The sequence below is a fragment of the Mastigoproctus giganteus genome, chromosome 5 (genome assembly GCF_048544385.1).
Source record: "Mastigoproctus giganteus isolate SK-2022 chromosome 5, ASM4854438v1, whole genome shotgun sequence".
NCBI lineage: Eukaryota > Metazoa > Arthropoda > Arachnida > Uropygi > Thelyphonidae > Mastigoproctus > Mastigoproctus giganteus.
Genome location: NC_143579.1, coordinates 1162983 through 1176364, shown reverse-complemented (window position 1 = coordinate 1176364; position 13382 = coordinate 1162983). Strand labels below are relative to the sequence as shown.

General features: G+C 38.5%; 1 protein-coding gene across 1 annotated transcript in view; it reads right to left on the bottom strand.

The window, feature by feature from the left end:
- The window catches only part of LOC150085122 (uncharacterized), a 101426-nt gene extending 88430 nt beyond the window's left edge, over positions 1-12996 (bottom strand). The window contains exons 1-2 of the mRNA XM_090373838.1: positions 12677-12996; positions 4313-4343 (exon numbers count right to left, since the gene is read on the bottom strand). Of these exons, the coding sequence (XP_090229964.1) occupies positions 4313-4343; positions 12677-12931 (286 nt within the window). The 5' untranslated portion in view covers positions 12932-12996. The remainder of the gene's footprint in view (positions 1-4312; positions 4344-12676) is intronic.
- Positions 12997-13382: the final 386 nt, after the last annotated feature.

Sequence of the window (13382 nt, the reverse complement as noted above, 5' to 3'; positions counted from 1 at the left end):
CAAGCAGGTTGGCTGTATGGTTAGGATTGTCCTGTATTCTTGTAGGTATATGAACAATCTGTGCAAGGTCATTAGTAATTGCAAAGGTCTCTGCATCTCGAACAGCTGGGTCAGTGTGATTAGAAAACGGAAGCCAGCTGGAATTGGGAACATTAAAATCACCAAGGAAAATTACATCACTGTTAGGAAAGTTGGACTGGAGAAAGTTAAGTTGCAAAGAGAGGAAGTCAAAAAGCTTCAAGTGATTAGTGGAGTTTGGAGAACGGTAGAGACAACAGATGAATTTGACATAATGAGGTAGAGAGATTTTAAGCCAGAGAAGATTGAAAAGAAGAGATTCCAAATTACCTAGTCTTTGACAGGGATTATCGGAACAGACATATGCACAAGTACCACCTTTGAGGCAAAAGGAATCATACAGCGAATAATTTGGGCAACTGAGATGAGCAGTAGTTGAATCAACCAATAACCGAGATTCTATCAGTAAAAGTACATGGGGTTTGGCAGATTTTGGGTTTTGGCAAGTGGAAATGGACATTGTTGAGATTAGAATTGAGACCATGTATATTTGTGAAATGAACTAGGAAGTGTTTGGGAGGTTTAGATCTTTTCACAGATAAGCTTACTCTATTAGTTTGACAATCATGGTGTATTCAATAGTAAGAAACAGTGGAGGAGATGTGCTGAATGAAGTAATGAAATTTTTGGATATGGTGTACACATGGTAAGAATATATCCAGATCCTTGACATAACGTATCCTTGAGAATCCCCCCCCCCGCACACACACTACTCGGGACTCCCTCCAGTCACTATCTGGCAGAGTAGAGGTAGCAAGATTATATACTAGCTGATCTGGAAGCCTCCTAAGGAGTTACTAAAAGGTTCGGTCTGGTGTACTAACTAGCGTCCGGCCTGAAAACACAGTTTTAGAGCTGTATCCTCTATCCTCGAAATGTAAGGAGGATTGGTTCTCGCCATCATAACCTCAAAAGTCATCAGTCATACTGCATGATGGAAGAGATGGGGAAGGGTTGACTGGAACTTAGCTCTGGAAACATGGGTTCCACCACTTTGAGCCTCTAATACGCAAAGTGGTGGTATTGCACTAGTTGATGAGAGTCATCTACCACCTAGTATTGCCTGGTAACAGAGTGGTGGCATTCCTCCATGTGGTTTGGGCGCCACGCTTCGACCCTGCTTACGTTGGTTCACACCTGGTTGGTCACCCGCAGTGTGCTTGTGCATGGTGGTTATACCCAGGATTACTAATAGTCCCGCCATCGTGAAGGTGCAAGCAGAGGATTTGGCTGTCACAGACCGTATTGACTTTGCCAAAATTGCTTCCACTTGACTTGAATGTCACCTGAATATCAGTTCCATCAGCGTTTTAGACTCCCAGGTAGCAAGTATAGCTTGTCTGGCATACCTGAGAGAATGTCTGTGACAACCTCAAGGACAATTAAGAAGCATATTAAATCTAAGGCAGCCGATCCAGTCAACATGGATGACCAGTGCAACGTTGAGTCAGTTTGATGTGATATAAGTACTAGGAAAACAAAACTGTCAGTAAGAGTGTGATATAGGCCTAATGATTGTGATGATATACCAAACATCCAGCTATACAGAGAAATAGAGTGGGCCAAAAATCAGAATGTCTGGGATAACTGCTACCCATACACAGACTATTAGTTCAACTTGAGCCACAGGTAGAGGTGACAGTGATTCCTCCCAGAAACTTTACTCTGCGGACTAAACATGGGTTTCATCACTTTAAGTCTCCAATAAGCAAAGTGGTGATATGCACCAGTCAATGAGAGTTGTCTGCCACCTAGTGTTAGCAGTGTTCTCCCCAGGATCTATCGAATGGGTGCACTGCCCAGTGAATTTAACTGACCGCCCGGATTAAATTTAAGCGATTCTCATGGTACCATGTGGTACTGCTCGCTGATCTTGATCAATATTAATTTGAATATACTATGCGATTGAGATCAATGCGACAGGAGCATATAATGTTAAATTATGCAATTAATTTTTGCTCTGGATCACTTAAGTCACATTTATAAACTGCCTACCAACAAGCTTACCTATTCCCACCCATTCATCTGTCTATCCATTCATCTATAATATTTATCATATCTTGGAGGACGAAAACATTAGAAATAATTATTACCTTATTTCATTTAAATAATTATTTTTTTTAACCATTAAAAAAAAATTACATTTTGTTGGAATGCATCCCTAGTACCTTTTCACTCTAGGTTCGCCTATTGGACGGGATGTTTTGAGTATTAGTACTACTGTCATGGGTTGAAGGAGGTGGGGGATGCCGGAAATTGCTCTAGAGACTAAACATGGGTTTCATCACTTCAAGCCTCCAATAAGCAAAGGGGGTTGTATTCCACTGGTTGGTGAGCATTGTCTACCACATACTCTTGATCTGATTATCAGCAGTGAATATTCCCACAAATGAAATCTCCAGATAAAGAAGTCACTAGGTGGAAGTGATCTGTGTACTGCTTGTGGATTTAATTAAAGATGTAAAGAATTTTGCTTCTGTACAGGTGACTACGATGGTGTCAGACAGTCTTTACATTCATTTCAGTGGGACTACCTCATGATGTCACCAACTACAAATCTTTAATGGGAAACAACTGTTGAAGCTACTAGGCTTTTTATACTGACTGAGAAGAAAAGGATATTGTTCAAGGCTCAGACCTAAATGGATGTCAGATGAAGTGATGGAAATAGTGGCACAGAATAAAAATACATCACAGATGTTGTTTGGTTTCTAGGAGCATTAACAACTACGGCCATATTGCTCCGGGGATATGCAGTGGTCATTCCCTGACCTTTCTGCATTCTCCAATATTTGGTGGTCATGGGCTCGAACCCCAGTCTAATCAAGAAGCGTGTGCTACGCACTGCTGCTCCTGCCCACCTGGCTACGGAGGCGCCCCAGAATAAAAATACATCACATTTGTATAAATTATCAGAGAATTTGGCATCCCCTTCCTACTACAAGTATAAACTGGTCTGCAATCAAGTCACAAATGGGAGTAAGGCAAGCTAAGACAAATTGCAATTATTCTTTGGTAAAGAATAGCTGTAAAGACTTTTACTTATTATGGCACCTAGAGGGAATGAGATGAATCATGTTGGTCCACAAGATATAAATGGTATAACTGTTGATAATTCTTCAGGCTTCTGATAAACTGAATTCTATATCTATATTCACACGTGAAGAATTCTTTAGGGATAGGGGTGACAGAATTATATAAAATTGTAAGAGCGAGCTAAACGATTGTGGTAATTGAGATTCTTGTGATTGTTTTTTTTTATTCCCTCATGGATTTTGTCAATAAGGGCTTCTTATGAGATCAATATGCCTTCAGACCATGTTCCATGTCTTATTCGTCAGAAGTCTTCACTAGATAGTTCTATCACTTGTATTTACTCCAATACATTCCTTTCAAGCATGGAGGTATAGGTGTTTCAAACTCTGGCTTGTGTTGCAGTCCTTTAACATTTCAGTCCAGTTCTACATTTTCTTTTGAAATCTTGCATTTCTTTTTAAATAACCATAACACAGCAGACTGGTTACAGCCAACTTTTGTGGCTATATGTTGACTAGAAAAGTCCTCCCTATCAAGAGCAGCAAGAACACTTTCTGTCTTTGAAGTTAATTGAGTATAAGCCATACTGCTGCTGTATAAGTGAAGGCACAGCAATGGGTGGATGCTTTTATAAACAAGGTGATGCAATATACCACTCTAATATTACAGAATTATGATGCAAAATCACACTAGTTTAACAGGATTGTTAAACTAGTGTGATCATCTCAAGATTGTTACCACTCTAATATTAGTTACCAATTAAATATTAAACTTTAAGAGGGTAATGCAATTTATGTGACCGCCACTGTTGATATCTGCTTTGTGCAGATATCAACAGTGGCGGTCAAACAGTGTAGTATCAAATACTATAAGAAAAAAAAAAAAAAAAAAACTCAAAAAACATATATTAAAATAATAACCACATTAACCAGTGACATTTTGTAATTAAATTCTATATAACAAAATGTTTTTATCACCAAAAAAAAAAAAAAAAACCCTGAGCTGTGCTAGCTGATGTGACATTTTAAAGATATAACTTCAAACAGTATGTCAATACAAAATTGCATATGTATTACATTTCAAAGGTCTGACATTTCAGTAATCAATATGAGATAGTAGCTCACTGAAGAACAGAACAAAAGTAATTAACTTTTTTTTATATAGAATTCAACAAAAAACAATAATTAACTGGACATACCTAAGGACTTCACTCCACCATTTTTAATAACCTATTGAATGAAATACAAAGATATCACTGTTTGTATCAAAAAATCAACTAGTAATATATTGTACTACTTAAACATACAGTTTATATTCAAAACTGATTTGAATATAACACTTTGTTGATAACCAAATTAAGTGACTGACTTAAAAAACCACAGAGCAACAAATTAGAACAGTGGCTTCCAAACAGAGGACTGTATCCCACACATCTCACTGCCTCTTGGAAGGGGGGGGGGGGAAGGAACAGCCAAAAATACATTTCTATTTTGGTGTAAAAGTGAGCTAAATTAACAAAATTAATTAAACAAATAAATGCAAAGTTACTTTCAACAACATTAATAAATATAACTTTAGATTATAAAGTTTTTATTTAAAGGAACTTTATATTGAAGTTGTTTTTTTTGCTATTTTAATTATTTAATAATAAATCACTTCAAACATAATAAAATTCACTGAGATTTTGCCAAACAAGGATATGAGTCCTCTACAGTACTACCTTTTGTAGCATCTTATTTTTCTATTGGTGTTGTCAAGAATATAATTTATTCTCAGTTGATGATAGAAAAGGAACTTTGAGTTGCTACTTCAACAACGTTTGAAGAAATTTTGTTCCTCTGCAAATTCAATTAGTAAACTGCTTTTATTGTTGTTGTTTGTTGTTTTGGTTTTTAGGAGCATTAGCAACTAAGGCCATATTGCTCCAGGGATATACAGTGGTCATTCCCTGACTTTTCCGCGTCCTTTGTATTTCGTGGTCACGGGCTCGAACCCCAGTATAATCAAGAAGCGTGTGCTATGCACTGCTGTTCATGCCCACCTGGCTATGGAGGTGCCTACTGCTTTCATCATCTCAATTTCCAGTTCATAATACATGTAGACATGTATAGTATCTTATGTAACGTGGCTCCCAAACTCTAGTTCAACTCCGCCATGGTACACTGTGATGTTACAAAAAACTCTGCAGAAAGGCCAGAAATGTATGTAATGCTATGTTTGTGCCGTGTATGTGTTTGTTATGTTGTTTAGTTGTTTCTGGCCGCTTTGCTATCAGGAAGCAACAAGCACCAGGGTGGTGCTATTGTTATCGTTATTTGGTTTTTTTTAGGAGAATTAACAACTAAGGCCATATTGCTCCGGGATATGCGGTGGTTTCATCCGTATTTGGTGGTGACGGGCTCGAACCCCGGTCTAATCAAGGTGTGCGACGCACTGCTACTCCTTCCCACCTGGCTACGGAGGTGCCCCAGGGTGGTGCATTCTGATACCCTTCTACGCCGCAAGGAGGTACACAACTGAGAGCGAACCTCGAGTGTCACGTACTGAATTTCGAAATCATTCAAAATATGAACAAATAAAATTAAATTTAACAGTAAATTAATAAAATCAGAAAAATTAAAGATAAAAATAAGTAAATAAAATAAAATTCAGAAAAAATAAATATAAAAATTAATAAAATGTAAAAAAAAAAAAATAATAAAATAAAAATAAAATAAAATAAAAAATAAAAAAAAATCATCCCGCACCAGTGTAAGGTGGTGTCAGCAGATGACCCTGCCTCAGGACCAGCCCGAGGTTAGCAGGAAATAGAGGTCAAGAAGACACAGTGATGTCACTCGGCATCATATAAGTATGTTAACCAACTGTTCAAGTCGAAGATGGCAATGAAGATGGTACTTGAACTAAAAAAATGGTGGTAGTGACGATGGTGGTGGTATCATGAGATGGCGATGATAGAGATGCTGATCTGGACTGGAGGTAGAACTGGAAATTGGGGGCACTACTGATGATTTGTTCCCGTCTGGCAAAGGTTTTATGTGCAAAATCTTGCAGAAGATGAAATTTTTCTTTGGAGTCCAAGAGAGACGACTCATTGCCTAGGGAGAATGGTTGACACACAGCAGACAGAGGCTGACGAAGATCCAAGTAATACGGACAGGTGAAAAGAACATGCTGCCAGTCTTCTCGGCTGCCACAGTTACAGAGGGGAGAATTAGACAGATTAAACTTAGCAAGTTTAGCATGAAGGGAACCATGGCCAGTTATAAGAAAAAGAGTGTGGAGACTCGGACTGAACCATTTTAGAATAGACTTTTGTAAGGCAAAGGTCACAGATGGAATAAACTTTCTTGTGACCATACCCTTTGAAGAAGAAGACCACCGATCTTGCCAGAGTTGAACCAGGTGGTTCCCAGAATGAGTTTTTTCGGTTTTAGGATTGCAGTGGACATTAACAGTGAAGTCTAAAAAGTCAACTGGAATGGCATGTCTAAGGTAATAGCAAAAACCTCGATAAGCGATTTGGAGATCCAGAGGTAGGCAACCATTTAAAACCTGGAGCGCAGCTGTCGAGACAGTGTGACAGGTATGACTCATCATTAACAGCATACATCTTTGGATAGAGGAGAGTTTCTTTTGGATGGCAACCTTCTCAGTATACCAAAACCAGGCACCAGCACCATAGGTACAAATCAGAAGAAATACCACTTTGAAAAAAAAAGACGAAGGGTATGATGGTTAATAACCCAGGATTGATGCAAAAGACGGACAAGCATAGATGTATACTTGGCTATTTTATCATGAAGGTGCAAGATATGTTTCTGGAAGTTTAACTTACCATCTAGAATAATACCTAAAAATTTATGTGAGTCAACCATTGAGAGAGAACGACCAAAAAGTTTAACAGTCGGAGGCCTGAAAATGTTAACATTGCCCTTAAGATACAGAAGCATAGTCTTGTTAGGAGAAATGGTAAGTTTATTAATAACGGGCCAAGAGCACAGATTATTCATAATGCTACTGGCAGTACTTTCCAATGGCATATGCTATTTTAGAAGCATTGGGAGTTGAACGGAGAAACCACTTATCTAGAACCAAATCCCATATGAGTGGGCCAAGCACTGAACTTTGTGGGTATCCTTGAGAAACAAAGCGACTAAGTTGCTGAGTTCCAGAAATTACTTGAACAGAACGGTGGAGAAAGTAGTTGCAGTTTAAGTTGTAGAGTTGTGAGGAGCATTGAGCAGCCCTGAGGCAAGCAAAAAAGCTGTCCCACCAAAGGGAGTCAAAGGCTCCATGAAAGTCTACGAAAATAGCCACAGCATATTTAAAAGTGCAGTTGTTTACTCTGGAGAGAAGTTCAACAAAGGCCTCCTCAGTTCCATGGCCTGGACAAAAGCCAAACTGGTTAGAGGACATTAATTTCAGTTCAATAAATGGACAATCTCAGTAAATAGAGCGTTCAGTAAATAGACAATTTAGACGGGCAGCAATAAGTCACTCAAGAGTTTTACCCAAGTTGGACAATAATGCAATAGGACGATAGGCCTTAGCAGAAATAGGAGTACCAGGTTTAGGAATTAATTTTAATAATGCCATCTTCCAAATGACAGGAAAAGTTGCCTTGTTCAAGCATTTATTATACATTTATAATCTATCTTCATAAAATCCTTCAACTTCATCATCACTATGTTTACTTGTAGGAGCATAAGCTTGAATAATTTTATTATTATTATTATTAGCAAGGAAGCATATAGTGCAAGGAAGCCTAAGGCTTATGCTGTACCAGCCAAAAAAAAAAAAAAAAATCCTGCATTACCCTGCGAAAGAGAGAGAGAAGCAGAAGGGAATCACCAAGTAAGCAAGGAGGAGAAGAATGATGATATCCAGCTCAAGATATCATTCTTCTCCTCCTCCTTGCTTTCTTGGTGATTCCCTTCTGCCTCTCTCTCTCAGGAAATTTTTTTTTTTTTTTTTTGTTGACTGGTGCAGCATAAGACTCAGGCTTCCTTGCACCATATGGCTAATAATAATAAAATTATTCAAGCTTATGCTCCTATAAGTAGCCAGAGTGATGATGAAGTTGAAGAATTTTATGAAGATATACTGGAAATAGAGATGATAAAAACAGTCTACTAACTGAATTTGCAGAGGAACAAAATTTGTTCGTCATAAACTCATTCTTCAAAAAAAGACCAAATGAAAATGGACATGGAAGAGCCCTCTTGGAAATACTAGTCAAATTGTCTTCTTACTGACAAACAATAAAATGATATACACTGACAGTTCAGTCTTGAACCATTTTAATGTTGGAAGTGATCATTGGTTCCTGACAGCAAAGATCAAAATTGATTGCAAGAAAGAACAAAAGAAATTGGTCAAGTCAACTTAAGTGAATAGCACAGCAAGCAATTATTTCAGTAATACTTTCTACTTTTATTCTTTTGTTCATAAGGAAGCCACACTATCCATTGTTTTTTCCTTGTCATACAGTGGAATGTGATGCAAGAAAGCAAGTGTATGAGCTTATGCAGCATCAGCCAAAAAACAAATCACCATTCCCTCCAAATGCCTGTCCAGTTCCTCCTTAAATTTATTCAACCTATCAACTTCCACAACGATAGATGGAAGTTTGTTCCAACAATTAATCACCCGCTGGCTAAAGGCACATCTATTCTACATCTGTCCTTTCTTAATTTGAATTTATGCCCCCTTAGGTTCATAATCTGAACAAGTGGAAGGATCCCATCAGAATTCAGTGTGCTCAACCCATTCAAGGCCTTATACACCTCAATCAGATCACCGCGCAGGTGCCTAGTCTCCAGCCACTGCAATTTGCAGAACTTAAGCCTCTCTTGGTAAGAGGATCCTTTCATTCCCCTCACCAATCTTGTTGCCCTTCTCTTTACACGCTCAAGCAAATCTACATCCTTCCTAAAATGAGGGGTCCAGACCTGTACGCAGTACTCAAGGCGTGGCTTGACCATTGTCTTATACTGAGGGATGATCACCTCCTTTTCCCTGCTAGCAAAATTCCTATATACCATTGACAAAACCCCATGACCTGCCCTGGCAGCCTGTCTGCATTGCTCAGAAAACTTTATATCTGACTGCACAATTACTCCCAGGTCTTTTTCATTTTCTACCACCTTAAGTGTAGTACCACAGTGAATGTCCATCTTCTAGTTTGCCCAAATCCTCACCCTTTCTTCAAATCTCACATAACCTGATGATGCCCCAATAGATGGTTTTCAGAACTTTGTTCTATATATAACTTTTTAAGTTATTTGATAAGTTAATATTTAATAATTATTTAATAGTTGTGTGTGTGTAATTATTTAATTTTATCTCTGTGCGCATGTCAACCCAAGTGTAACCCTTGTTAGTACGTATGGGTATATTACGGATGAAGAAGGATCCATCCTAAGGAATGCAAGTACTTCCTTTCCAATTAATCCACAATTAATATGATTTCCATTAATAACTATTATGTCTGCTGACACTCGATCATCCCTTTATCTGAAGAGCAATCATTCATGTATAACAATATAAAAAGCTTTACTAAAATCTAAGCATGTAAATGTTAAAAATTATTTTTTAAAACTAATCCTTTTGTCACCATGTCAATATGACTGATTAGATTTGGTCAGACAAGCCAACCCTGTTGTGATTCCTGTAAAGATGATTCTCAATTACTTCTTGAACCATTATTCTTTTCCGTATACAGATGTCATGCTCTGCAAAGGTCTGCGAGCTTGATGTCTGAACACATTTATTCAGGTTGTTTCCAACCAGTACGGTAATCATAACAGTTATGTCACTCATACAGTGTGGACCAATGTGGTTCAATTCTTTTCTTCTGTTTTAACATTTGGTCACTGAGGCTTGTCACAGACATTAGCATTAGTTGAGACATGTGATGCAAAAAAGCAAGCTTATATAGTATCAGCCAAAACAAAAAAAAAAAAACAAAAAACCTACCCATTTCACCCTTCCAGTCACTCCAAATGTTTGTCTAGTTCTGCCTTAAATTTATTTAAGCTATCAACTTCCACAACAGATTGCAGTCTGTTCCAACAATCAACTACCCGCTGGCTAAAGGCAAACTTCCACACATCTATTCTACAACTGTCTTTCCTCGGTTTGAATTTATGCCCCCAGCATTGAGCCTGTTCAAACTATTCAAGGCCTTACACCTCAATCAGACCACTTTGCAGGTGACTGGTCTCCAGATGCTGCCACTTGCAGAAGTTAAGCCTTTCTTGGTAAGAGCACCCTTTGTTCCCCCCCACCAATCTTGTTGCCCTTCTTTGTACTCATTCTAGCAACTCTATATCCTTCCTAAAATGAGGTCTCCAGCCCTGTACACAGTTCCTAGGTGTGGCCTGACCATTGCTTTGTATAACAGGATAGTCACCTCCCTGTCCCTGCTAACAAAATTCCTATAGATCATTGACAAGACACCATTACCTGCTCTGGCAGTCCGTCTGCACTGCTCATACATAGTTAACTCCAGGTTTTTTCATTCTCCACTTCCCTGAGTGTAGTGCGACACAGTTGGTACATTTATCTTGAGTTACTGCTACCTATATGCAACACTTTGCATTTGTCGATATTAAACTTCAGTTGCCACTTCTCAGCCCATCTGCTTAACTTTTTTAGATCCTGTTGCAGTAGCATACTGTCTTTACTGTCAACCTTTGTATCATCTGCAAACTTGGACTTTAAGACTGATATACCGCGGCGCCTCCGTAGCCAGGTGGGAAGGAGCAGCAGTGCGCAGCACACGCTTCTTGATTAGACCGGGGTTCGAGCCCGTCACCACCAAATACAGAGGATGCGGAAAGGTCAAGGAATGACCACCGCATATCCTGGAGCAATATGGCCTTAGTTGCTAATGCTCCTAAAAACCAACCAAACAAACAACAAACAACTGATATACCTTCATTGATATCATCGATAAATACACCAAATAACAAATGAGTCCAGCACCGAATCCTAGGGGGACTCCACTAATAACATTAGTACATGAAGAGCAGTGTCCATTGATTACCACTCTCTGTCGTCTCCCATTCAACCATCGCTTTATCCATTTTACCAATTTGCCCTTGATGCAATACTGCTGCAGTTTGTACAGCAGTCTTCCATGCAACAGTATCAAAAGCTTCCCTGAAATCCAAGTACATAATATCAAAATTATTTTTTGCATCCAGTTCCTTTATGATCACGTCATAGTATCCAATCAAATTGGTCAGACAAGACAAAGCATGGATTTGTCTGAATTATTACTGCAGTCTTGTCTAGATGATTAAACAATGCTTCTTTAACCAGTGACTATATTCTTTTCCCTGGGACAGAAGTTAAACTACCAGGTCTATAATCATTTGTATCACCCTTTGAGTCCCTTTTATGAATTGGGGATACATTTGCTCATTTCCAGTCCATGGGGGACTGGAAATGAGCAAATGAATCTAAGGATGCTCTCATAATTATGGCTAAGGGTTTTCTTACTTCCCTCACTGCCTCCTTCAATGTTAATCTAAATCTTAATCTCTTCCTAAAATTAAGGAAGTCTGCAGCCTTGACAAACATTTTTAGAGGTTCTAAAAATGGAGGTTTTTTTTTTTTTTTTTTTGTTAGTTGTTGGCACATTGGTTTCTGTGGCCATAATGCACCTCCCAAAGTTTTTGCATTTTTTACTCTGATCCAAGCCCGAGGTGGGATTCGAACCCACGACCTTTGGGTTGCCAGGCAGACACTTTACCCACCTGGCTAGCCCGGTCGGCAATAGAGTTGTGGAAAGGCCTGGTCTAGTAATCTGATTGTTCTTAATGACCCAAACTTATGCCTAGCATAAGTTTGGGTCATTGAGCAACCGTGTCACAACTTCAGTAAATCCACACTGCCTGCATTGATCAAGGGTTATTATTATTATTATTAGCCCTATGGTGCAAGGAAGCCCGAAGTTTATGCTGCACCAGTCAAAAAAAAAAATTCCCCAGTTACCCTGAGAGAGAGAGAGAGAGAGAGAGAGTAGTAGGAAGGAATCACCAAGAGAAGAATGATGATATGCGGCTGAGGACCCTGGGTTTGCCAAGCCCATACACACCAGATATGAGCCCCTGTGAAGAAAAGAGCGAGTTTAATATGCTGGGAAGATCGCTGCCCACCCACGTTGATGTTATGAGGAAATTAGCAGCTACAGTTCCAACCAAAACCCCAGGGTCCTGAGCTGGATATCATCATTCTTCTCTTTTCTGGTGATTCCCTCCAATTCTCTCTCTCTCTCTCTCTCTCTCTCAGGGTACTCAATTTTTTTTTTTTTTTTTGGCTGGTGTAGCATAAGCCTCAGGCTTCCTTGCACCATATGGCTAATAATAATAATAATAATAATAAACATTTGTATAAGATGCATTTTTGCTTGAAAAGAATCAGTAGAAATTACCATAGTGACCAATCCCAATGAGAAGAGAAGTAGGAGTCAAATTACCCGATAGCTAATCTGAATGGTTTGGAAGAAAATGTAAAACAATGTAATGCTCATACAGACATCACTACTCACCTCTTTACGTAGTTCTCCTTTGTTGCAACAGTCTGCTAAAATGCTCAGCGCAAGATCTGCAGATTTTGGTTTCTCTATAAGGGGCATTAATATCTTAATACCACCATAATCGTAAAACTTTTTGAATGCACCATTCAGTCTGAAATACTTTGTTTTTAAAAAGTGGAGAGCGCGGTAAACAACATCAGCAGAACTACTTTGTAAATCTTTGAAAAGAGTATCAAATTCCAGTGTATTTCTTCTTTTACTTTCCATATTTCAAGGAAATTTAAATGGCTGGTCATTTCCAGATGATGCACATCTGATTAAACAGAAGTCGGGTATCAACAAAAAATTAAAAGATATATACAAATCACTAGCATGCTTCTTGTTTTGTTAATTAAAAAACACATTGCACATTGCAATCCGCACATCACAGCGTTATGGGGGAAAAAAAAACAAAAAAAAACCCATATATATGAATGAAAGGATCGTGCAAACTGAAAATCACAGAATAAGGCTTAATTTTCAGTAATATTACTACTCTGTGCGCTGTGCATAGCACTCAACAATTTAAAATACGGATTATTGAATATCAATATCGTTCTGCAGACACCATATTTTCCAGCCCAAATACAGCTAAATATTTTAATCAACAGTATTAGCAGTACGCAGTAGAAAATAACGGAAGAAAATAAACTTATATTGTTATTATTATTATTATTAT